This window comes from Lachnellula hyalina (assembly GCF_007821495.1).
Source record: "Lachnellula hyalina strain CBS 185.66 chromosome Unknown contig00001, whole genome shotgun sequence".
Classification (NCBI taxonomy): domain Eukaryota; kingdom Fungi; phylum Ascomycota; class Leotiomycetes; order Helotiales; family Lachnaceae; genus Lachnellula; species Lachnellula hyalina.
The window spans coordinates 111,728-127,587 of record NW_022157115.1 but is presented as its reverse complement, the minus strand read 5'-3'; the positions used below and the strand labels follow the sequence as shown (position 1 = coordinate 127,587).

The window sequence follows — 15,860 nt, the reverse complement described above, 5'->3', positions numbered from 1 at the left end:
ATTAATATGTCGGTTTCTCCGTCATTGCCGTTGCTAATGGATTCCTCTATATGTACTTCGGCACTACACCTAGGCATTTGGCTAACTGAAATAAGTTAACGTGGCATTACATTTGTTAGTACTCGCAAATACATCTACACGAGCTTGAAACACGGTGCCTTATAGGACATATGCATTGTATGATAGGCCTCGAACTACCGAGTGTGATTTTGCAGTCTATCCAAAGAATCACATTAGCCTTCGGTACATGATTCTTCTCCAGAAGCAACTCTGATTTGGGTCAGTGTACCACGAGTCTGCTCTGCTGGGACATTTGAACCCAAGATACCCTGCGTATGTCTCTCGCACAATGCCTTCTATTACCCACTGTACTTCGTCCAATCGAAGCAAGGCGTGACGAGCCGTTTACTCATCCTTTTGATAAATTGGGTCTCCTTCAAGACTTCAAAGCCCTTTCTACCCGTTCTGCGAAGCTTGCGTATTTGATTGTTGTCTCTTCTCATATGCTTCCTTCATAGGTCTCAGTCCTTTCATGATCTCAGGTATGGCCATCTGCAGTCTCTTCCGTTCCCGCTGGGAAACCTTCCATTCGATACTTGTCCTTCTATTTGAAGACGCTTTCCCGGTCCCTTCTAAGGAGAGATCTCCTTGCTGTGACAGGGCTTCAGAGTCCGGGGTTTCTCTATCAGTCACGCGGAAGCCGTCTGTCTCCCAGTCTTTCAATCCAGGGGCCCAGAGCGAAGGGGGTATAACTTCATCCAAAGACGAAGCAATGTATGACGTTGCAGGGCTGACGGGTTGGTAGGGGCCGTGTAGTGGGTTGCTAGCTGGGCTATTGAGGTATTTATCATGGTCGAAAGTGGTAGTTGAGACGTGTAGCTCGAAGATCTTCTCGTCCTCGGGGCTTTGCTTGGAGGCGTCAGACTCCTCGACAGTAGAGTCAAGGGGCGGGGCGTCTGGTTCGGAAGATACGGGCATCAATCTGTAGCGAATTGGGCTCTGGTTGAGTGCTTTGGTGGCTGCAGATTCGGTGTTGAATAATGTAAGGAAGGCATTGGGAACAGGCATCGAAGGGTGATACTACACTTAATCAGTCATTTGAGAGATTTCCTACAGTTGGTTCACGTACCTTGAATGAACGGAACATGGCCACCTCACCGAACTGCTCAAGCACTCGTAGGACTTCTCGACGCTCCGCAAAACTTCTCACGGTTGGATATATCTTGACGTGAACGGTACGACTGGCTAGATTTAGCGCACTGGGTGATCGAAAAGCCATGGTCTCAACGGCCTAGAAGGGGATTGTAGCATTGATCAGATGCCCGCCGAGGTTGATATATTTCGCTATCGTATCCAGTGCTGGATGGACGATTCGCATGTTTAGAGTCTCGTCTCATATCAATTCTACAGCTTGCGAATTGAAGCTTCGGATTGGTCTGATAAAGTCGGGTGGCCGGTTCATACCAAAAGTGAATGCACTATCTAAGAGCTAGGTATATGGTCATGTTTTGGTGTGAAACTAAAAACATCACTTCTTCTTTCTTTCAAAAACTCCGGCCAACCTTCATGCTTCATAGCCGAGCAAGTGCTCAATCGGATCATTTGAATTTTCAATACATTATGTTGTGGCTCGTAGCATTCGTCTCAATGGCTGCAGAATCTAGTGATTCCCATGACTGGATCGTATGGAGACTATATTTTCAGCTACGGGTATGTTTGCTTGCCTTCTCGAATCACTATATTACTTTCAAGGGTTCCCACATAGTCATTGTTGAATTTCCTGTGAGCATCAGTAAGCGGTTTACCTCTTTCCACGGTATCTTGTTCTACACGCCTCTTTGGTGGCATTATTCCAAAGGCTTTTGCGCCACGACGAAGTGACTATACCCTGTCAGCATTCAAAACCACCCTGCCTTCGTATACTGTCAAGCTTACAACCAGTGATGAGCCAACAGTCTATTGTTCTTGAGTGCAGTCCTCATCCGCGCACAAAAGACTGTAACCTCTTCCGCTCGCCAACTGTTGTCAATTAGCGTGCGAACAAGTCTTCGGACGTGTTCTATCACATGGCCTTACCCCAGTTCGTTCATAAATCTTCTTTCGCAAAAATCTTGGCATCCAGCGTCAAGCCTTAATTGCTCCCACACACCAACCTCCCTTTCCCAGGGATCTTTTGACCATTTGCCAATCGTACAGCAAAATTTCCTTTCGCGGACATTGATAAACCCCGCGTCCTCCAGCCACCCCTTCATATATGGAGCAACGTCAAAACTCAGTCCTGCCTTGTTTCCAGCTTCGAACATTGCGGTTCCCCATGTTTTGTAGGCATGGTCTTCGCCGAGAGTGTCATAGAATGACTCGAAGTACAGACCGGGCTCGGAGCAGTCTATCCATCCGCCTGGTTTGAGCGCTCTAGGTGGTGTCAATACACAAACCCGAAACAAGTATATTGAACCTACTTGAAACATTCCCTGTAGAATTTGGGCCAGTCTGGGATTGAGCCGAGAAGTTCTCGCTGATGGATCAAATCGTATTTGTCTATGTCTTGCCACTCCAAATTATAGTCATCTAGTTCAAACCTGGCATTAGGTGGTACCCATGTGGGTTGAATCGGAGAAACGTCTATGCCTTTCACATCTGCTTCTGGGTGTTTTTCTGCGACGTCGCTTTGAATGTTAGAATCGTTTTTCTAGGGGGTCAGAAATGTCCATACATTACCCACGCCCCTGTTCCAGTACCGACGTCTAATATGCGCTGCAGTGTGGTTTTAGTCCGAGCATGAACTCATCTATCAAGGCAGGTACTTACGTGTGGGTTTTTCACCGGAGCCTCATAAAGCTCTCCCCGAAGCATCATTGACCAAAAGTGATGACTACAAAGGCAAAGTAAGAAATTGCACAGAATTGTAGTCGTGTTGACACAAACCTGATGTCTTGCTGATATTTTGCCTGCTCATCGTTTGGGCCCCACTACAAGAACAAAATTTATGTTAGTATCATATTTGGATATTATTTCAAGCTGTGGACTGCTTCTAATGGGTGCATCCAAGAATTACAATTGAGAATCCGAGTTTTGACCACTTACATGGTCAGTTGAGCCTACAGCAAGTTAGCATTTTCAAATCCAACCGGTGGGGAGTGGGTCACTCTACCGAAGGAATGGTAAGTTCTCCCATTTTCTTCACGAAATTTCATAATACTCGATGTGAGAGAGGCTGTAGGTCAAGACCTCGGAGTCAGTATTGCCTGGCATGGTCAAATATGAAGTCGAAATAATGCCCCACGGTAGTTAAGGCATGTCTTTAAGGAGCAATCCACCCTCAAAATATGTCTAGAGTAATAAACCACTTCTGATCATATCAGAAGTGGTTTATTATTCTTCCAAAAAGGTAACTTACCTGTGTCAGTTGCATCTGAGTATGCGCCATAGGTGGAATCTCCGTCAAAAGCCAATTCTTCTTCCTCGTCCGCAACCTCTGGGCCCACTTCTTCTTCATCCTTTGGATAGTCAGAAACCTGGATATTCGTTTATCTCTGGTAGATTATCATTACCTTTGGGCTCACTACTGGAACGGTGTTGCCTGCATTTGATCCCGACCCGCTTGCTGATGTGGAAGCCTCGGGAGGTGAAGCCATTATCTCTACCAGCAAACGACCAACCGAAGCATGCAAATTCAAAGCTCGTTGGAAGAGTTGTGCGACGGATGATAGAAGCCCTGACCATACGACATTACACGACAGTCAAACGATGCTATTTTTATGGGTATATGAGAATGTCAAGTGTCAAAGTTCATGGTAGCCTCTTCAAGTAAAGAGCAAGCTGTCAGCGCGCGGGGACCGCGGAAGAGATCCCACGCACTGATTGCCGGCCGTGTCATAAACTTGCGTGCACCTTCGGCTTTTGTTACAAACCGAACCGGGAATGCCCCAAACCGGTAATTCTTTGATTGGCTAGATGGCGGCGTCTATCATAAATCGTCTTTCCCAGCAGTAATGCCCTCTTGAGAATCGTGGCAGCAGGTTTCCTTTTGGTTTCCTATGAGCCAAGCCCAGACTCTGCAGCGTGTATAGCAAGTGTCGGGTCTGCACCAGTGCCGTGGTGGGCCTGTTATATGTCTGTGCTTGGTTAGCGGCGGCTTTTCCGCCTGAGACACCCTTAGCGCACCCCTAAACCCCTAAACCCCGTACGAAGGTACGTACAGTTCAATGCAATGCCACGCGACGGCTGGGACACGAACACGAATGCAAAAGTTCCAAACTTCGCAGATCGTCCATCTCCTTGACCATCGGATAGCTAGGGATTTTACCTACTACTTGTAGGTGCCCGTCAGACTTACTGTAAGTACGGTACAAGTACCCCGCCATGCTCCGTAAGTATTGTGACGGCCTGCCACGGCACCACAAGGGCATCTAACCAGTCAATTGTCATTTACAACTACCGGTATAGGGCCTACCGGTATAGGGCCTTCCGTTTTAGGGTGTAAAGGATCATTGCCATACATGGACTCGAAAGATGCGAAAGACATATTCCATAAGTGATCAGGTCCGGTCACCTGCATGGAGATTCTGCAGTGGCTTTCAGCCTTTCACCGAAACGACCCTTCGAGCAAGTACTGTGCATATGTCTTTGCTTCTTTCATTTCTTCGTACATGCAGCGGGGTACCCGCCAGGACCCAATCCCCGTCTTTCAACCCCTCCTTGCGGCGGTCAAAAAACGGTTGGCCCGAGTTTTGTCCCGCATTTCCCAAGACTGCACTTCACTATGCACAGGTAGGACAGTTCCTGGCTTAGGGGAGGGTGCTTTGCCACCGGCTATGCAGAACAATCCACTGAAAGCGATGACCAGTGAAGTTAGAGTAGGTTATCACCGTCTGAGTAGACTTCAGATTATGTCTCCAGTAGGTGTGACAATCTCCTCTTACCAATACTACTTCAAAACAAGGAGTACAAAGCACAGTTATTGATCACCCCCGCAACGTCATCCCATATTGCAACATCAAGTGAACCCCAGAGAAAGCTTGTTCCTCCTCCCAATTAAATCTAAACCCGTTTCCGAGTCCATACCATTTGCCGCTCGTTTCAAGATCTTGAGATGGGTTCTGAAGCAAAGCCCCTCCGAGTGCTCATCATTGGCTCCGGTAAGTTGCATGATATCGTACAGTCGCTTGACATTGTCTAAATGCTACTGTACTGTACAGGATCTGCGGGTCTACTCTTTGGTCAAGTCCTCAAGCAGGTGAGTACTGGTAGCACAAACCGTAGTGACTTTACAACTAAAGGTCTCAGGTCGGAATCCCCTGCACCGTCTTCGAGCAGGATGCAAACCTGCAGCAACGCCCAAGGGACTGGAACTTTGGCATTTATTGGGCACAATCTCGACTTGATGAGTGCCTCACCGAAGAGCTCCGGAGTCTCGTTCCGACTGTGCAGACAGACCCTAGCTACAAACCGTCCGAAACGAGTGTTATGCCAGTCCACCATGGACAGACGGGTAAGCTTTTGAAGAATCTGCCAGCACCATGGAGTCTTCGTCTCAAAAGGAAAAAGTGGCTTGAGATGATATCTAAAGATATTGACATAAAGGCAAGGGACTAAAACTCCCATCCGATCCCAAGAACCGATATTAACCACTGTTGACTAGTGGGGAAAACGTATCAAGCACGTCGAGACAGGTGAAAACAGTGTTACAGTAACTTTCGAGGATGGAACAACAGAAACGGGTAACCTTCTCATCGGCGCAGAAGGAGCTCATTCGATTACTCGAGAGTTCTTGCTTGGCCCAGAAGAGGCAGCACTCCTTCAATCTCCATGCGTCGCCAGTGTCACTATTACGAAGCTCGGCCGTGATGCAGCCATTGCTTTACGTGCACTCCACCCTCGATATACCATATCCTTCCACCCAGACGGCACTTTCACTTGGATGAGTAGTAAGTTTACTCAGCCTTATGTAGAACTATCCCAGAACGTGCTGACAAATTATATTGTAGTTCACGACTGTACTGCAGAAGACCCAGGGGAATGGACTTGGATGCTGATGCAGACCTGGCGGTCCGATGAGCCGACTGGCTTAGCAGGCGATAACGTACTGCCGGCCATGTACGAGCGCGGCAAAAACTTCGGTTTTCCGTTCAACGAGGTCTTCAGGACGATTCCAGAGGGAACAAAGGTGTGGCACAACAGGCTGGCCTACTGGCCAACAAAGCCTTGGGATTCTAAGGGTGGGTTGGTCACACTAGCCGGTGATGCCGCACATCCAATGACCTTTCGTAAGCCCATAACATAATTCCGCGTTCTATTCAGAAGACTAATAGCTGGTATAGATCGTGGCCAAGGCCTCAACAATGCTATTACCGACGCAGCAGATTTCCTAGTCCATCTCCGCGAGATGAAGGAACATACACCCGAGGAGTTAGCTGCTGCCGTCAAGCGCTACGAAGTTGAGCTCTGGCCTCGAGGACATGAGGCTGTACTACAATCGCATGAGAATACCAATGCAGTGCACGATTGGAAAACCATGATGCAATCAGATTTGTTTACTGGCGGATTAGCCAAGTTGTCTAAGGAAGAACAGGCTGCCAAGGATGAAGAGGAAGCCGAGGTTACGAAGCAGGCGACGAACGGCGGCAAAGAGACATAAGAGTCTGTTGCGAATAGTTTTGAGGGATTTGAGGTTTCTGATTTTGCTTGCTTGATTTGGTAGGTTATGACTTGATGAGGGTTACGGCCATAGCATTCTGCGTTGATTCATATTTTCGGCGGGCATAGAGAAGTATTTTCCATAGACTCATAATCAAATAATTTTGATTTACAGATACTTCGAAGCGAGTTTGGTCGAGCATACTAAGAAAGTATGTTCGAGTTCAATATAGTACTCACCGTATACTACCGCCTGAACGCTAGAGGTAGTTCGTGAATACAAGGCAATGAATTATCAAGTGCGATATTGGATATTTCCGAGGGTGGGTGGTGGTGTATGTATGTAGAAGATATGGCAAGTGCTGGGTTCAGAAGATAAAATACTTCTCGGAGCCGCCTAGACCCTTACGTGTTCCTGTTCAGGACATGCCTTGGTAGGTATATATTTCGCAATGATAAGCTCAAATCTCTAGCTTAGAGTCACAATTGGATCTTATTTATCAACGCATCGAGGTGTTTATCCCATATTGCAGTTTTAGTCCCGTGACATACCCCCTCCGCGCTCCCTACCTACTTTTCTTCCTTCACACCATCAATAAACACATCGACCTTCTCATTATAAAAGCACAAACGTTTAGCTACTAAGGCGCTTTCCGCAGTCGGATATTTATAATACCAAATCGCATCTTTGATCTCCTTCCCATCAACAACAAGATGGTAATAACTACAGTATTTCTACGTTAGCATAATAATCCAATCATTAAAATAAGATCAAGACTTCTAAATTCATACTTCGCCATTCCTTTATACGGACAAAAGCTCTCCATCTCACTAGGTCTCAAATACCCATACTCCACCCCCACCGCACTAACATAATACCTCGTCCTCAACATCGTCTCGTACAAAAACACATTCTGGCTACTCCGCGCCACAACCGTTCCGGCAACCTCGATCCTCACTTCTCGGGAAGAAGGGATACACTCCACCCTTTTATAGGGGTCCTTTGGGTGGGGTCCCAGCTGCTTCTCATCCTCCACGAACCATGCATCGAGAGCCGAGACTTCGATACGCACGAGGTTTTCCAGCGGGCCGGATGGATCGAATGCCAGGACGCGGGAGGTAGACGAGGTGCTTGAGGTGAGGGTGCCTAACCAGTAGCATTTTTTGGTCTCGGGCGCGGTTTTGGTGAGGACGCCGGGCGGGAAGGCGGAGAGGGGAATGTAGAAGTAAGGATCTAGAACTTGAGGTTAGTTATATGTGGAAGCAAGGTGCTTTGGGACATCTAGAGCTTAGTCAAAGGTAACGGCAGGCAGGCAGGCAGGCAGGCAGGCAGATCAGATCCGGAATTGGGAATGAAATGGAGAGGAAACAGACAGTATGGATGCTCCCAGACATATTTGGCTTCAAGCGTATCGAAGACGTATTGCCCGCCCAACAAACCGCGTACTCTGCGGGGTGTGGCTTCGATCTTGTGGGGACCTTTGGTGGTGAGTTTCTCTCCTAATTCTAGAAGACTGATGGTATATTGAGTCAGTTGGGTACTCTGATATACTTTGATGCGGGGTATCGAGAACGAAGAAGTCACTTACTCTGCCATTTTTGACTAGTAGCTCTGAGTTTGGGCTTTCACCTTTAGTAAGCCTTAAAAATGTAGGTTTGTAAACGAATACTTGTAGATGTTTCTTTTGTCAACCGCTTTAGGCTGTTGGAGGTTAATAAGCCGCTTGGTAATGACGTTTTGAGCACTTGCTCATTCCAGCCCCAAAGCGGTTCCCTCACCTCTATCTCTAAATCTCTTACCCCCCCTACTTCCATCATGAATTTTCTTGTGGAGCTCGATAGGCAATATACCTATCTAGTAAATTAGATGCTAAGCGACTTTGACGCATCATTTCAAGGCGACCGAAGATCAAGTTTAATTAACTAAGTCACAGAGAGCAAATCAATATGGGTATCTCTTTATCATGCAATTGTACTCTTATAATGTTCCATCCTGCTCTAATCGGTGCAGTTTTAGTACAAAGAACCGCAAACTTCATAGGCTCATAAATCATCATAATCCTACAATCCCTCAATGCCCCCATTCCTCCTTCCTCAAGTAAAGCTCCCCATTATCATAGAAGTTATGCCGTGACAGTGTATCAGAGGGGAGCGAAAGAATCATCAAAAGCAGCATCAGTTGCCACTCCCTGAACCCTTCTTCGCCTTCTTGTCCTTCTTCTTCCTGGGCTTCGGCTTGCTCTTTACAATAGAGGCTGCTGCCGGCTTTGATGTTGATCGTAGCTTATAACTATGCTCAGCATTGCCTGCGTTCACTTGACTTGGACGTTGGCCAACTGAATTGTGGGAGCTGTAACCCCCCGGCTGATGATACGAACTAGATCCGCTATTTGGCATCGGGAAAGGAGCGTAGTCATCATCATAGCCACCACCAAATCCCGTGTGGGGTCTCCACCTGGGATTGCTCGTGCGATTCGTGATGTCGCTGGATGTGGAATAATTGCCTTGCGAAGTCTTTCCAAAACGAATGTGTCCCCGATCAGCCATAGAATTATTGACTTTTGGACGAATGAATTCGCCGTCTTCCTCGCTGTCGTCAATCGTATAAGGGTCAGCCGAACCACCCATGCCCTTGATGTTGAATTGCTTCTTAGACATATTGATAGAATAATCAATGCCTGCAGACAATGCCCTAGATTTGCTGGAATGATCAACATATCTCTGGACGTTTGACCGTGACCATGTTACACTGCCTGATAGCAATGGACGTGCGAGGATTCCACACTCTGTTCCATAATGACCACTGCCGCCACACGTATAGCAATGAATAGGAATATCTTGGACCTGCTTAACATCATGCCCGGAGGTAAAGCTACGCCAAATAAAATGACAAGCAACTTCTAAGTGATCCCTTACCCCACAGATATCGCACGGAGTGGCTTCAGATTTGCTTGGCAAGAGTTTTTCTGGACATGAAGCGGTCTGATGTCCGCGTTGGCGACACTTGTAGCACCTGATATTCTGTGGACATGTGAAATTTGAGTGATTACCACTCATGCCGCAAATAGTACACTCAAGCGCAGGGCAGCTATCTGAGCCATGACCAACGCCGGCGCAAGCAAGGCATCGAGCCAAATTATTGTCGACAGATGGGAAATACTTCCGTTGAAGCCTGATGTTGTCGACCGTATTGAATATCCTGAGAGCTTCTTTTCCATTTTCCGCATCTGCAAATGGCAACGGTATAGCGTTACTCATCTCGATATCATTATCATAAGATACGGGTACCGGTGAGCGTTGTAATTTGTGGTTCGACTGGCTGGGTACAGTTGTCTTTGTCAAGCTGCTCGACAAGGGCTGTTGCTGCACCTTTCTAGCCTCGTGAATCGACAGCTTTGAAGTCACCATTCGAGCGTTATCTCCACTTGGTTCAGAGGTCGCCTGGATACCACTATGTTGATTCATCGAAGCAGCACCTAGATTTCGATGAACCTGGGACTCCATCTCCTTCAGAGAGTTATTTTCATTATTGGGGGAGTCTGTCTGCCTTGCCTCTCCTGCTGCCGATGGAGGTCGCTCACTAGGTTTGGTAAGTAGTGGTGGTGCGTCAGCTTTATGCGGCTTTGAAGTATGAGAAGGTTGTCGGGCACGTTTCACTGCCTCGCTCAAGGTTATGGCATCATGGGCCTCGGCTGTTTGCAGAAGACCATGCGCTATGTGATCCTGGTAGAAGATGCCGCAGTAAAAACCAAAAGCTCCCTTGAGATGGCGCAGGGTCACGCTGTCGAATTTATCCTGCTGCTGATTTTGCTTTAAGAAAGCGACTGAAAAGGTGTTGAAGGAAAAGTCCTGGGCTTTGATAGGCAAACCTTTGTCATCAAAGATCTGGGCTATCTTGAAACTCTTTCCACTTTTCTTATATGGTAACAATCTTTTGGGTTCTCGAGGGTAGTATGTATTGCCTCGGGCTATGTTGTCTGAGACGGATTGGTATTTATCCGGTAAAGGCCATTTACCCACGAACTTGATGATTTGATCTGCCTCTAGAGTGGCTTTGGTGGCTGAAAGGACAGCGGCTTCCCTTCCTGGCCGCTGGTGCTCTTCCAACTCCTTTTTATACCTGGCAAGTTCAGAAGGAGGAAGCTTCTTCTTGTCTATGCTGGAGAGAATAACGAACGAATTGGAGGATGGTATCGTGGCTTTAGAAGCTTCGCTCTCAACTCCTCGGTTTCGCCATGTCTGGTCTCCACCAGATGAAGGAACGTGACCTTGTGGATTCACCACATTATCCAATGGTGCCTCGGAGCTGTGATCACGGAAACAGCCGAGCTTCAAAGCTTGTTCCAAGGTCAAAGCATCGTCAGCATTGATTGTGTCCATAAGCGGCTGGCATTTTGCTCCGAGGTGTCTGTAGAAGCCCTTCTTACAATAGATACGAAACGCCAAATCGAGGTCGTGCCTATTCAAACCGGAGGCTTTGTCTAAATTCTGCTTGATAAAGGCGGGAGCAAATCGATTGAATGAGAAATCTTGAAGCTTGATTGGCTTACCTTCGTCATCCCATATCGGAGACAATGTGAAGGTGCCGAAGCCGTTCGTATATTCCAGGGGCTTTTCGACATCCCGAGCATAAAATGTTTTGCCTTTGTTAATCATCTCTAAAGACTTCGCACTATGGGATATGGGCCATCCCTTTTCCCGGGAGAGAGCTATTTCAGCTTGCGCGGTATGATCTTGGAAGGTCTGCAGTCTCAAAGCTTTCATACGAAGCTTGTGAGCAGTCTTGTAAGCCTGCCGCTCGGCCAGAGGGAGATTTGCTCGTTGTTCTTTGGAGAGTGGTACGAATGACGTTGAGTTGGACCTCTTCTCACGAGCCTGTAGCATTGAATCGTTTCCAAGATCGGAACTGTTCATAAAATCTTCAGGATCCTCCTCAGAGCCATCTTCTTTATGATGTCGGATTTGAGCACTACCCCGAGGCGCATTGGGAAGAAGGCTGGACTGCGACTTGTATCCAATGCTAAGTTCCTGGTTTTGGGAAGGCGGCCGACTCTTAGCAGCGAAGGATGTACGAAGTCCGCTTTGAACGCCCCTATTCCAACCAGTCATGTAATCGTTCTTTGGATCAACTTGGGAGAGGGAAGGCGTGGTTGAATCGCAAGGAGACGATACCAGTCCTCCCATTGCTTCCGCTGCGTACGAGAGCTGCACCGGGGGGTTGGGGGCAGGCTCGATAGACTCTTCAGGTACTCGAGAACCCTCGCATTCCTCGCTGATAGGTGAAGGTAATACTACTTCAACGACTCTAGGATGCTCAGTCTGACCAACTGGAGATGCACGAGACATCTCTGCTGCAGTGCTGGCAACCTTTGAGTCATTTGCAGGTTTATCACCCCTAACAATATTGGTCTCAGACGCCTGAAGGCTGTCGTCTTGACCATTTGAAAGCAAGGGATTCGAAGCGATGGACTCGACAGGCAGTGATGAAGTGAACTTTGCTCGCTTTCGTGATCTCTGCAACTCCTCATTGTCTGAAGAATCGTAGTCCTGTGCAGTTTCTCGATACTGCGGAGTGGCATCTGAAAAGTCGCGCTTTCTTCCCACACCCAATGTTCTGGAATCTGCTTGCTCGTCCACGTCCATCTTTGCTTATGCTCTAAGTGGTGAGCGAGATAACAACCGTGAGGGTTCTCGTTAACAGCCAGGATTTCGGATGGCGTGGCCTAGACAAGTTAGCTAGCTGGTGACGCGAATGTCCCGGAGTCCTTTTGCAAACGTGAAGGGAGTTGGGTGTGCGTGCGTGGCAGTAAGTACTGTATGCGATCAAAGAATGTGTAAAGTACGTTGACGACTACTGTGTATAGTACAGCAATGAAGAGAGTGTCAGAAAAAGCGTTGGCGAGGGAATCATGAGGCCAGCTAGCCCACCACAAGAAATGGCGATGGAGATGGGGAAGGGAAGGGAAGGGAAGGGTTGATCATTGCAGCATAAAATCGAAAAGATCACAGTAGGATAGGTAATAAATTTAACGAATTTGGTGGTGGTGGTGGTGGTGGTGCTCCGTATCCGTACAGTAATTTTCTTAATTTTCTGGGCGGATGCGGTTTGTTCTTCCGCTTGCTGTCTTTTGTGCCGGGATGTGGATGTTGGTACCGTACAGTAATTACCATTACTGTACAGTGCTGCAGAGCCGCAGGGCAGGGCCACGACTGAATATCGAAAGTGGAGATACATACCTAGGCAGTGCAGTGCAGTGCAGGGTGTCTAGATGAACCTCAACCACCACAGCATCACACCTCATACAGTATTCCAATCCACCCCCCGTTCAGCAGGAGCAGGATTACCCATAGCAATAGCCAGCTGCCGGGACAAGACTCTCTCAACATCAACATCCACATCCACATCCACATCAGCTTTAGAGGTAAGCAGCAGCAGCTCCTCCTCCACTTCTGTCCCGGAGCTTCGCCAGTCTGGGACGAGACAGATCAGACCAGACCAGACCACTCCATCTCCCGCAAGGGTAGCAGGCAAGGAGGGCAGGGCAGGCAACCAAGCAGTACGAAGCACTTATGCAGAGCTCGATCTCTCAACACCTCACTACCTCACCATCCGGGTTCTGCTGATAGAACTTAACAGTTGACCGGTGCTAACATTCGCGTTTTCTAGCACCACCACCACTGGGCCCCAAGGTTGTCCGTCTATTGCTCAACCCTTTCCTAAGGTGCTACAACCATATACGGTTGGTTACATACGATATCCGGCCCTTCTCGACGCCAGCCCACACAAACCCGCTCGACCGAGCATCTCCAACCGTCGCTATCGCTCCTTCAAATAGAACTACCGCCAAACTGTCGTCTCCAATCCTCCTCCCTCGCACCGTCTCCTACGACGCGAGCTCCAACCCTCCCCGCCCCGGCGCTCCATATCTAGCAATGAGCGAGCAAAAGACCGGGAGGCGGCGGCGGTCGAGTAGTTTGTTATATCAAGAGCCGCCGGAAACAATAGAGCATATGAGTGATCAGGCCGCACTGCCAAATCTGAATGCAGACTGGGTGAACGCAAAAGGTCAGCCACTCCCGAACAATTATGATTCCCAAATAGAGATGCCGAGTTTGGAGGCACGGTAGTATCTTGACCTTCCAACAACCTTTATGGCTCAAACGTTTATTTTCACTGTCTTTACTAACATACTATCTATACGCTTGTAGGTGCCTGGACGATACATTTGGTGTTGATCGCCTGCCTCAAAATACTTTTTGACATCATCCCTGGCGTTTCACAGGAAACGTCATGGACGTTGACGAACATCTCTTATATGTTCGGCTCATTTCTAATGTTTCATTGGGTACGCGGTGTGCCTTTCGAGTTTAACGCTGGCGCATACGATAATTTGAATATGTGGGAACAAATCGATAATGGAGCTCAGTACACTCCGGCGAAGAAATTTCTTCTCAGCGTACCAATTGTTCTGTTTCTGTTGAGCACACACTACACGCACTACGACCTAACGTACTTCACCATAAATTTTCTGGCCGTCCTGGGAGTTGTGATACCCAAGCTACCCTACGTTTGTCTCTCGTTGATTCTTGTCTAAGCGGATGAAGACTAATTTGAACTCTAGAGCCACCGCACTCGAGTCGGTTTTCTTTCTGGCGGTCCAGAAGATAGATAGCGTATGCATGAACTGTTGCATGACGTTTGTACGATATCTTGAGGGTTGTCTGTTCGTTCTGAATGAGTACTGAAATACACGCTTGCAGCAGTTGCATAAAAGATGTATTTAAGAACGGAAAAGGGAGTTACTGAGTCTTGGCTACAAACCATACCGATCCTAAATTTGTGTGTCGTTTCGTCTTTCGAGGAGTTTTTGGAACAAGCATTAGGGTAAAAACCGGCATCAATCCAGTTTTGATGGTGCTGATCGAAAACGGTATGGCAGCGAGCTAGTGATTGTGATAGCTATGGTAGCGAATCCCTCTACATCCCTCTACACAACAACCTCTTAGGAATGACGAATATTTGAGAGAATTTGTATCGTTTTCCCACTCCCACTAAGTCGTGATGTAATGATGGCACTATTAAAGAACACATTTCTCTCTGGAAATTCCCCGTCTCCTTTCTTTCCCCTTCACAATATACGTTTTCAGTCACTCGTTGAGCACTCGCCTACCACAAATCACTTTCACAAAGTCTCTACCCAGATTCATCATGCTGTTCACTCGAAGTTTCGCCGTCGCAATTCTTGCGGTCACCAGCATAGCGAATCCTATTGCTGGGCGTCAAGCTACGAATCTGACCACCACGTCGTCGGCTTCAACCTCGAGCGGGAGCCCCTCCAATTCATCCAGCACTTTGAGCCAGACGACATCCAGCAACCAGACGACATCTAGCACTTTGTCTTTGAATCAGACAACATCCAGCACTGTGTCTTTGAACCAGACGACAACCAGCACTTTTTCGCCTAAGAACCAGACGACACCTGGCACTTTGTCTTCGAACCTAACAACAACAGCAACGCAAAACATAACGAGCACAGCAACCGCAACTGTCTTTGCAAACTCAACCACGGCAAATACCGTCACTGCTCTTGTGAATGGGACTAACACTGTCGTTGTACCAAATACCGTCACTGCTCTTGTCAATGGGACTAACACTGTCGTTGTACCGAATACCGTAGTAAGTACATGATCTCAGAGCCAAAGCAGGGAACTCGAATGCTGACATAGTTACACAAGATAACCACCGTGGCGTCTGTTTCCACTAGCTTTCTGATCACCGTCTGCCCATCAGCTACCACCCTGGTCGTTGGATCGTCAACTTTCAGCTTAACAGCTGGTACTAATACTTGCCCAATCCTGACGACTGTCCCAGTCCAGACGACTATTGCAACCAGCGCTCCATTCTCTAACGCCACTGTTGTTGCCATTGAGTCTGTCTCTACTAGCTTCCTGACCACCGTCTGCCCATCAGCTACCACCCTGATCGTTGGATCGTCAACTTTCAGCTTAACAGCTGGTATTAATACTTGCCCAATCCTGACGACTGTCCCAGTCCAGACCACTATTGAAGCCGGCACTTTGTTCTCAACAACCGTCTGCCCCTCAGCTACCACTGTAGTTATCGGATCATCAACTTTCAGCTTGACATCTGGTACCAACACTATCCCTGTCCAGACAACCATTGCAAGCTCTACTGCCGCTGCCACTGAGTCCGAGGATTCCGA

General features: G+C 47.8%; 5 protein-coding genes across 5 annotated transcripts; 2 read left to right on the top strand and 3 right to left on the bottom strand.

Moving 5' to 3' along the window:
• Positions 1 to 456: 456 nt before the first annotated feature.
• LHYA1_G000038 (uncharacterized protein) lies at positions 457 to 1,279 on the bottom strand (the record flags this gene model as incomplete). The annotated part of the gene is made up of 2 exons (XM_031145032.1): positions 457 to 1,080; positions 1,130 to 1,279. The coding sequence occupies 2 exons, from the start codon at positions 1,277 to 1,279 to the stop codon at positions 457 to 459; spliced, it is 774 nt and encodes a 257-aa protein (XP_031009904.1).
• Positions 1,280 to 2,072: 793 nt separating this feature from the next.
• LAE1_6 (Secondary metabolism regulator LAE1) lies at positions 2,073 to 2,853 on the bottom strand (the record flags this gene model as incomplete). Its single annotated transcript, XM_031145031.1, has 3 exons — positions 2,073 to 2,412; positions 2,460 to 2,689; positions 2,809 to 2,853. 3 exons carry the CDS (start codon positions 2,851 to 2,853, stop codon positions 2,073 to 2,075), a joined length of 615 nt encoding a protein of 204 aa, XP_031009911.1.
• A 2,239-nt stretch (positions 2,854 to 5,092) lies between these two features.
• On the top strand, positions 5,093 to 6,637 carry cctM (FAD-dependent monooxygenase; the record flags this gene model as incomplete). Its single annotated transcript, XM_031145030.1, has 6 exons — positions 5,093 to 5,138; positions 5,199 to 5,236; positions 5,287 to 5,491; positions 5,691 to 5,927; positions 5,988 to 6,266; positions 6,321 to 6,637. The coding sequence occupies 6 exons, from the start codon at positions 5,093 to 5,095 to the stop codon at positions 6,635 to 6,637; spliced, it is 1,122 nt and encodes a 373-aa protein (XP_031009912.1).
• A 569-nt stretch (positions 6,638 to 7,206) lies between these two features.
• On the bottom strand, positions 7,207 to 8,218 carry LHYA1_G000035 (uncharacterized protein; the record flags this gene model as incomplete). Its single annotated transcript, XM_031145029.1, has 3 exons — positions 7,207 to 7,360; positions 7,429 to 7,870; positions 8,011 to 8,218. Coding segments are annotated over 3 exons (804 nt in total), but the record flags the coding sequence as incomplete, so codon positions are not given.
• A 4,752-nt stretch (positions 8,219 to 12,970) lies between these two features.
• On the top strand, positions 12,971 to 14,331 carry LHYA1_G000034 (Uncharacterized protein; the record flags this gene model as incomplete). The annotated part of the gene is made up of 4 exons (XM_031145028.1): positions 12,971 to 13,193; positions 13,304 to 13,702; positions 13,846 to 14,215; positions 14,259 to 14,331. Coding segments are annotated over 4 exons (1,065 nt in total), but the record flags the coding sequence as incomplete, so codon positions are not given.
• Positions 14,332 to 15,860: the final 1,529 nt, after the last annotated feature.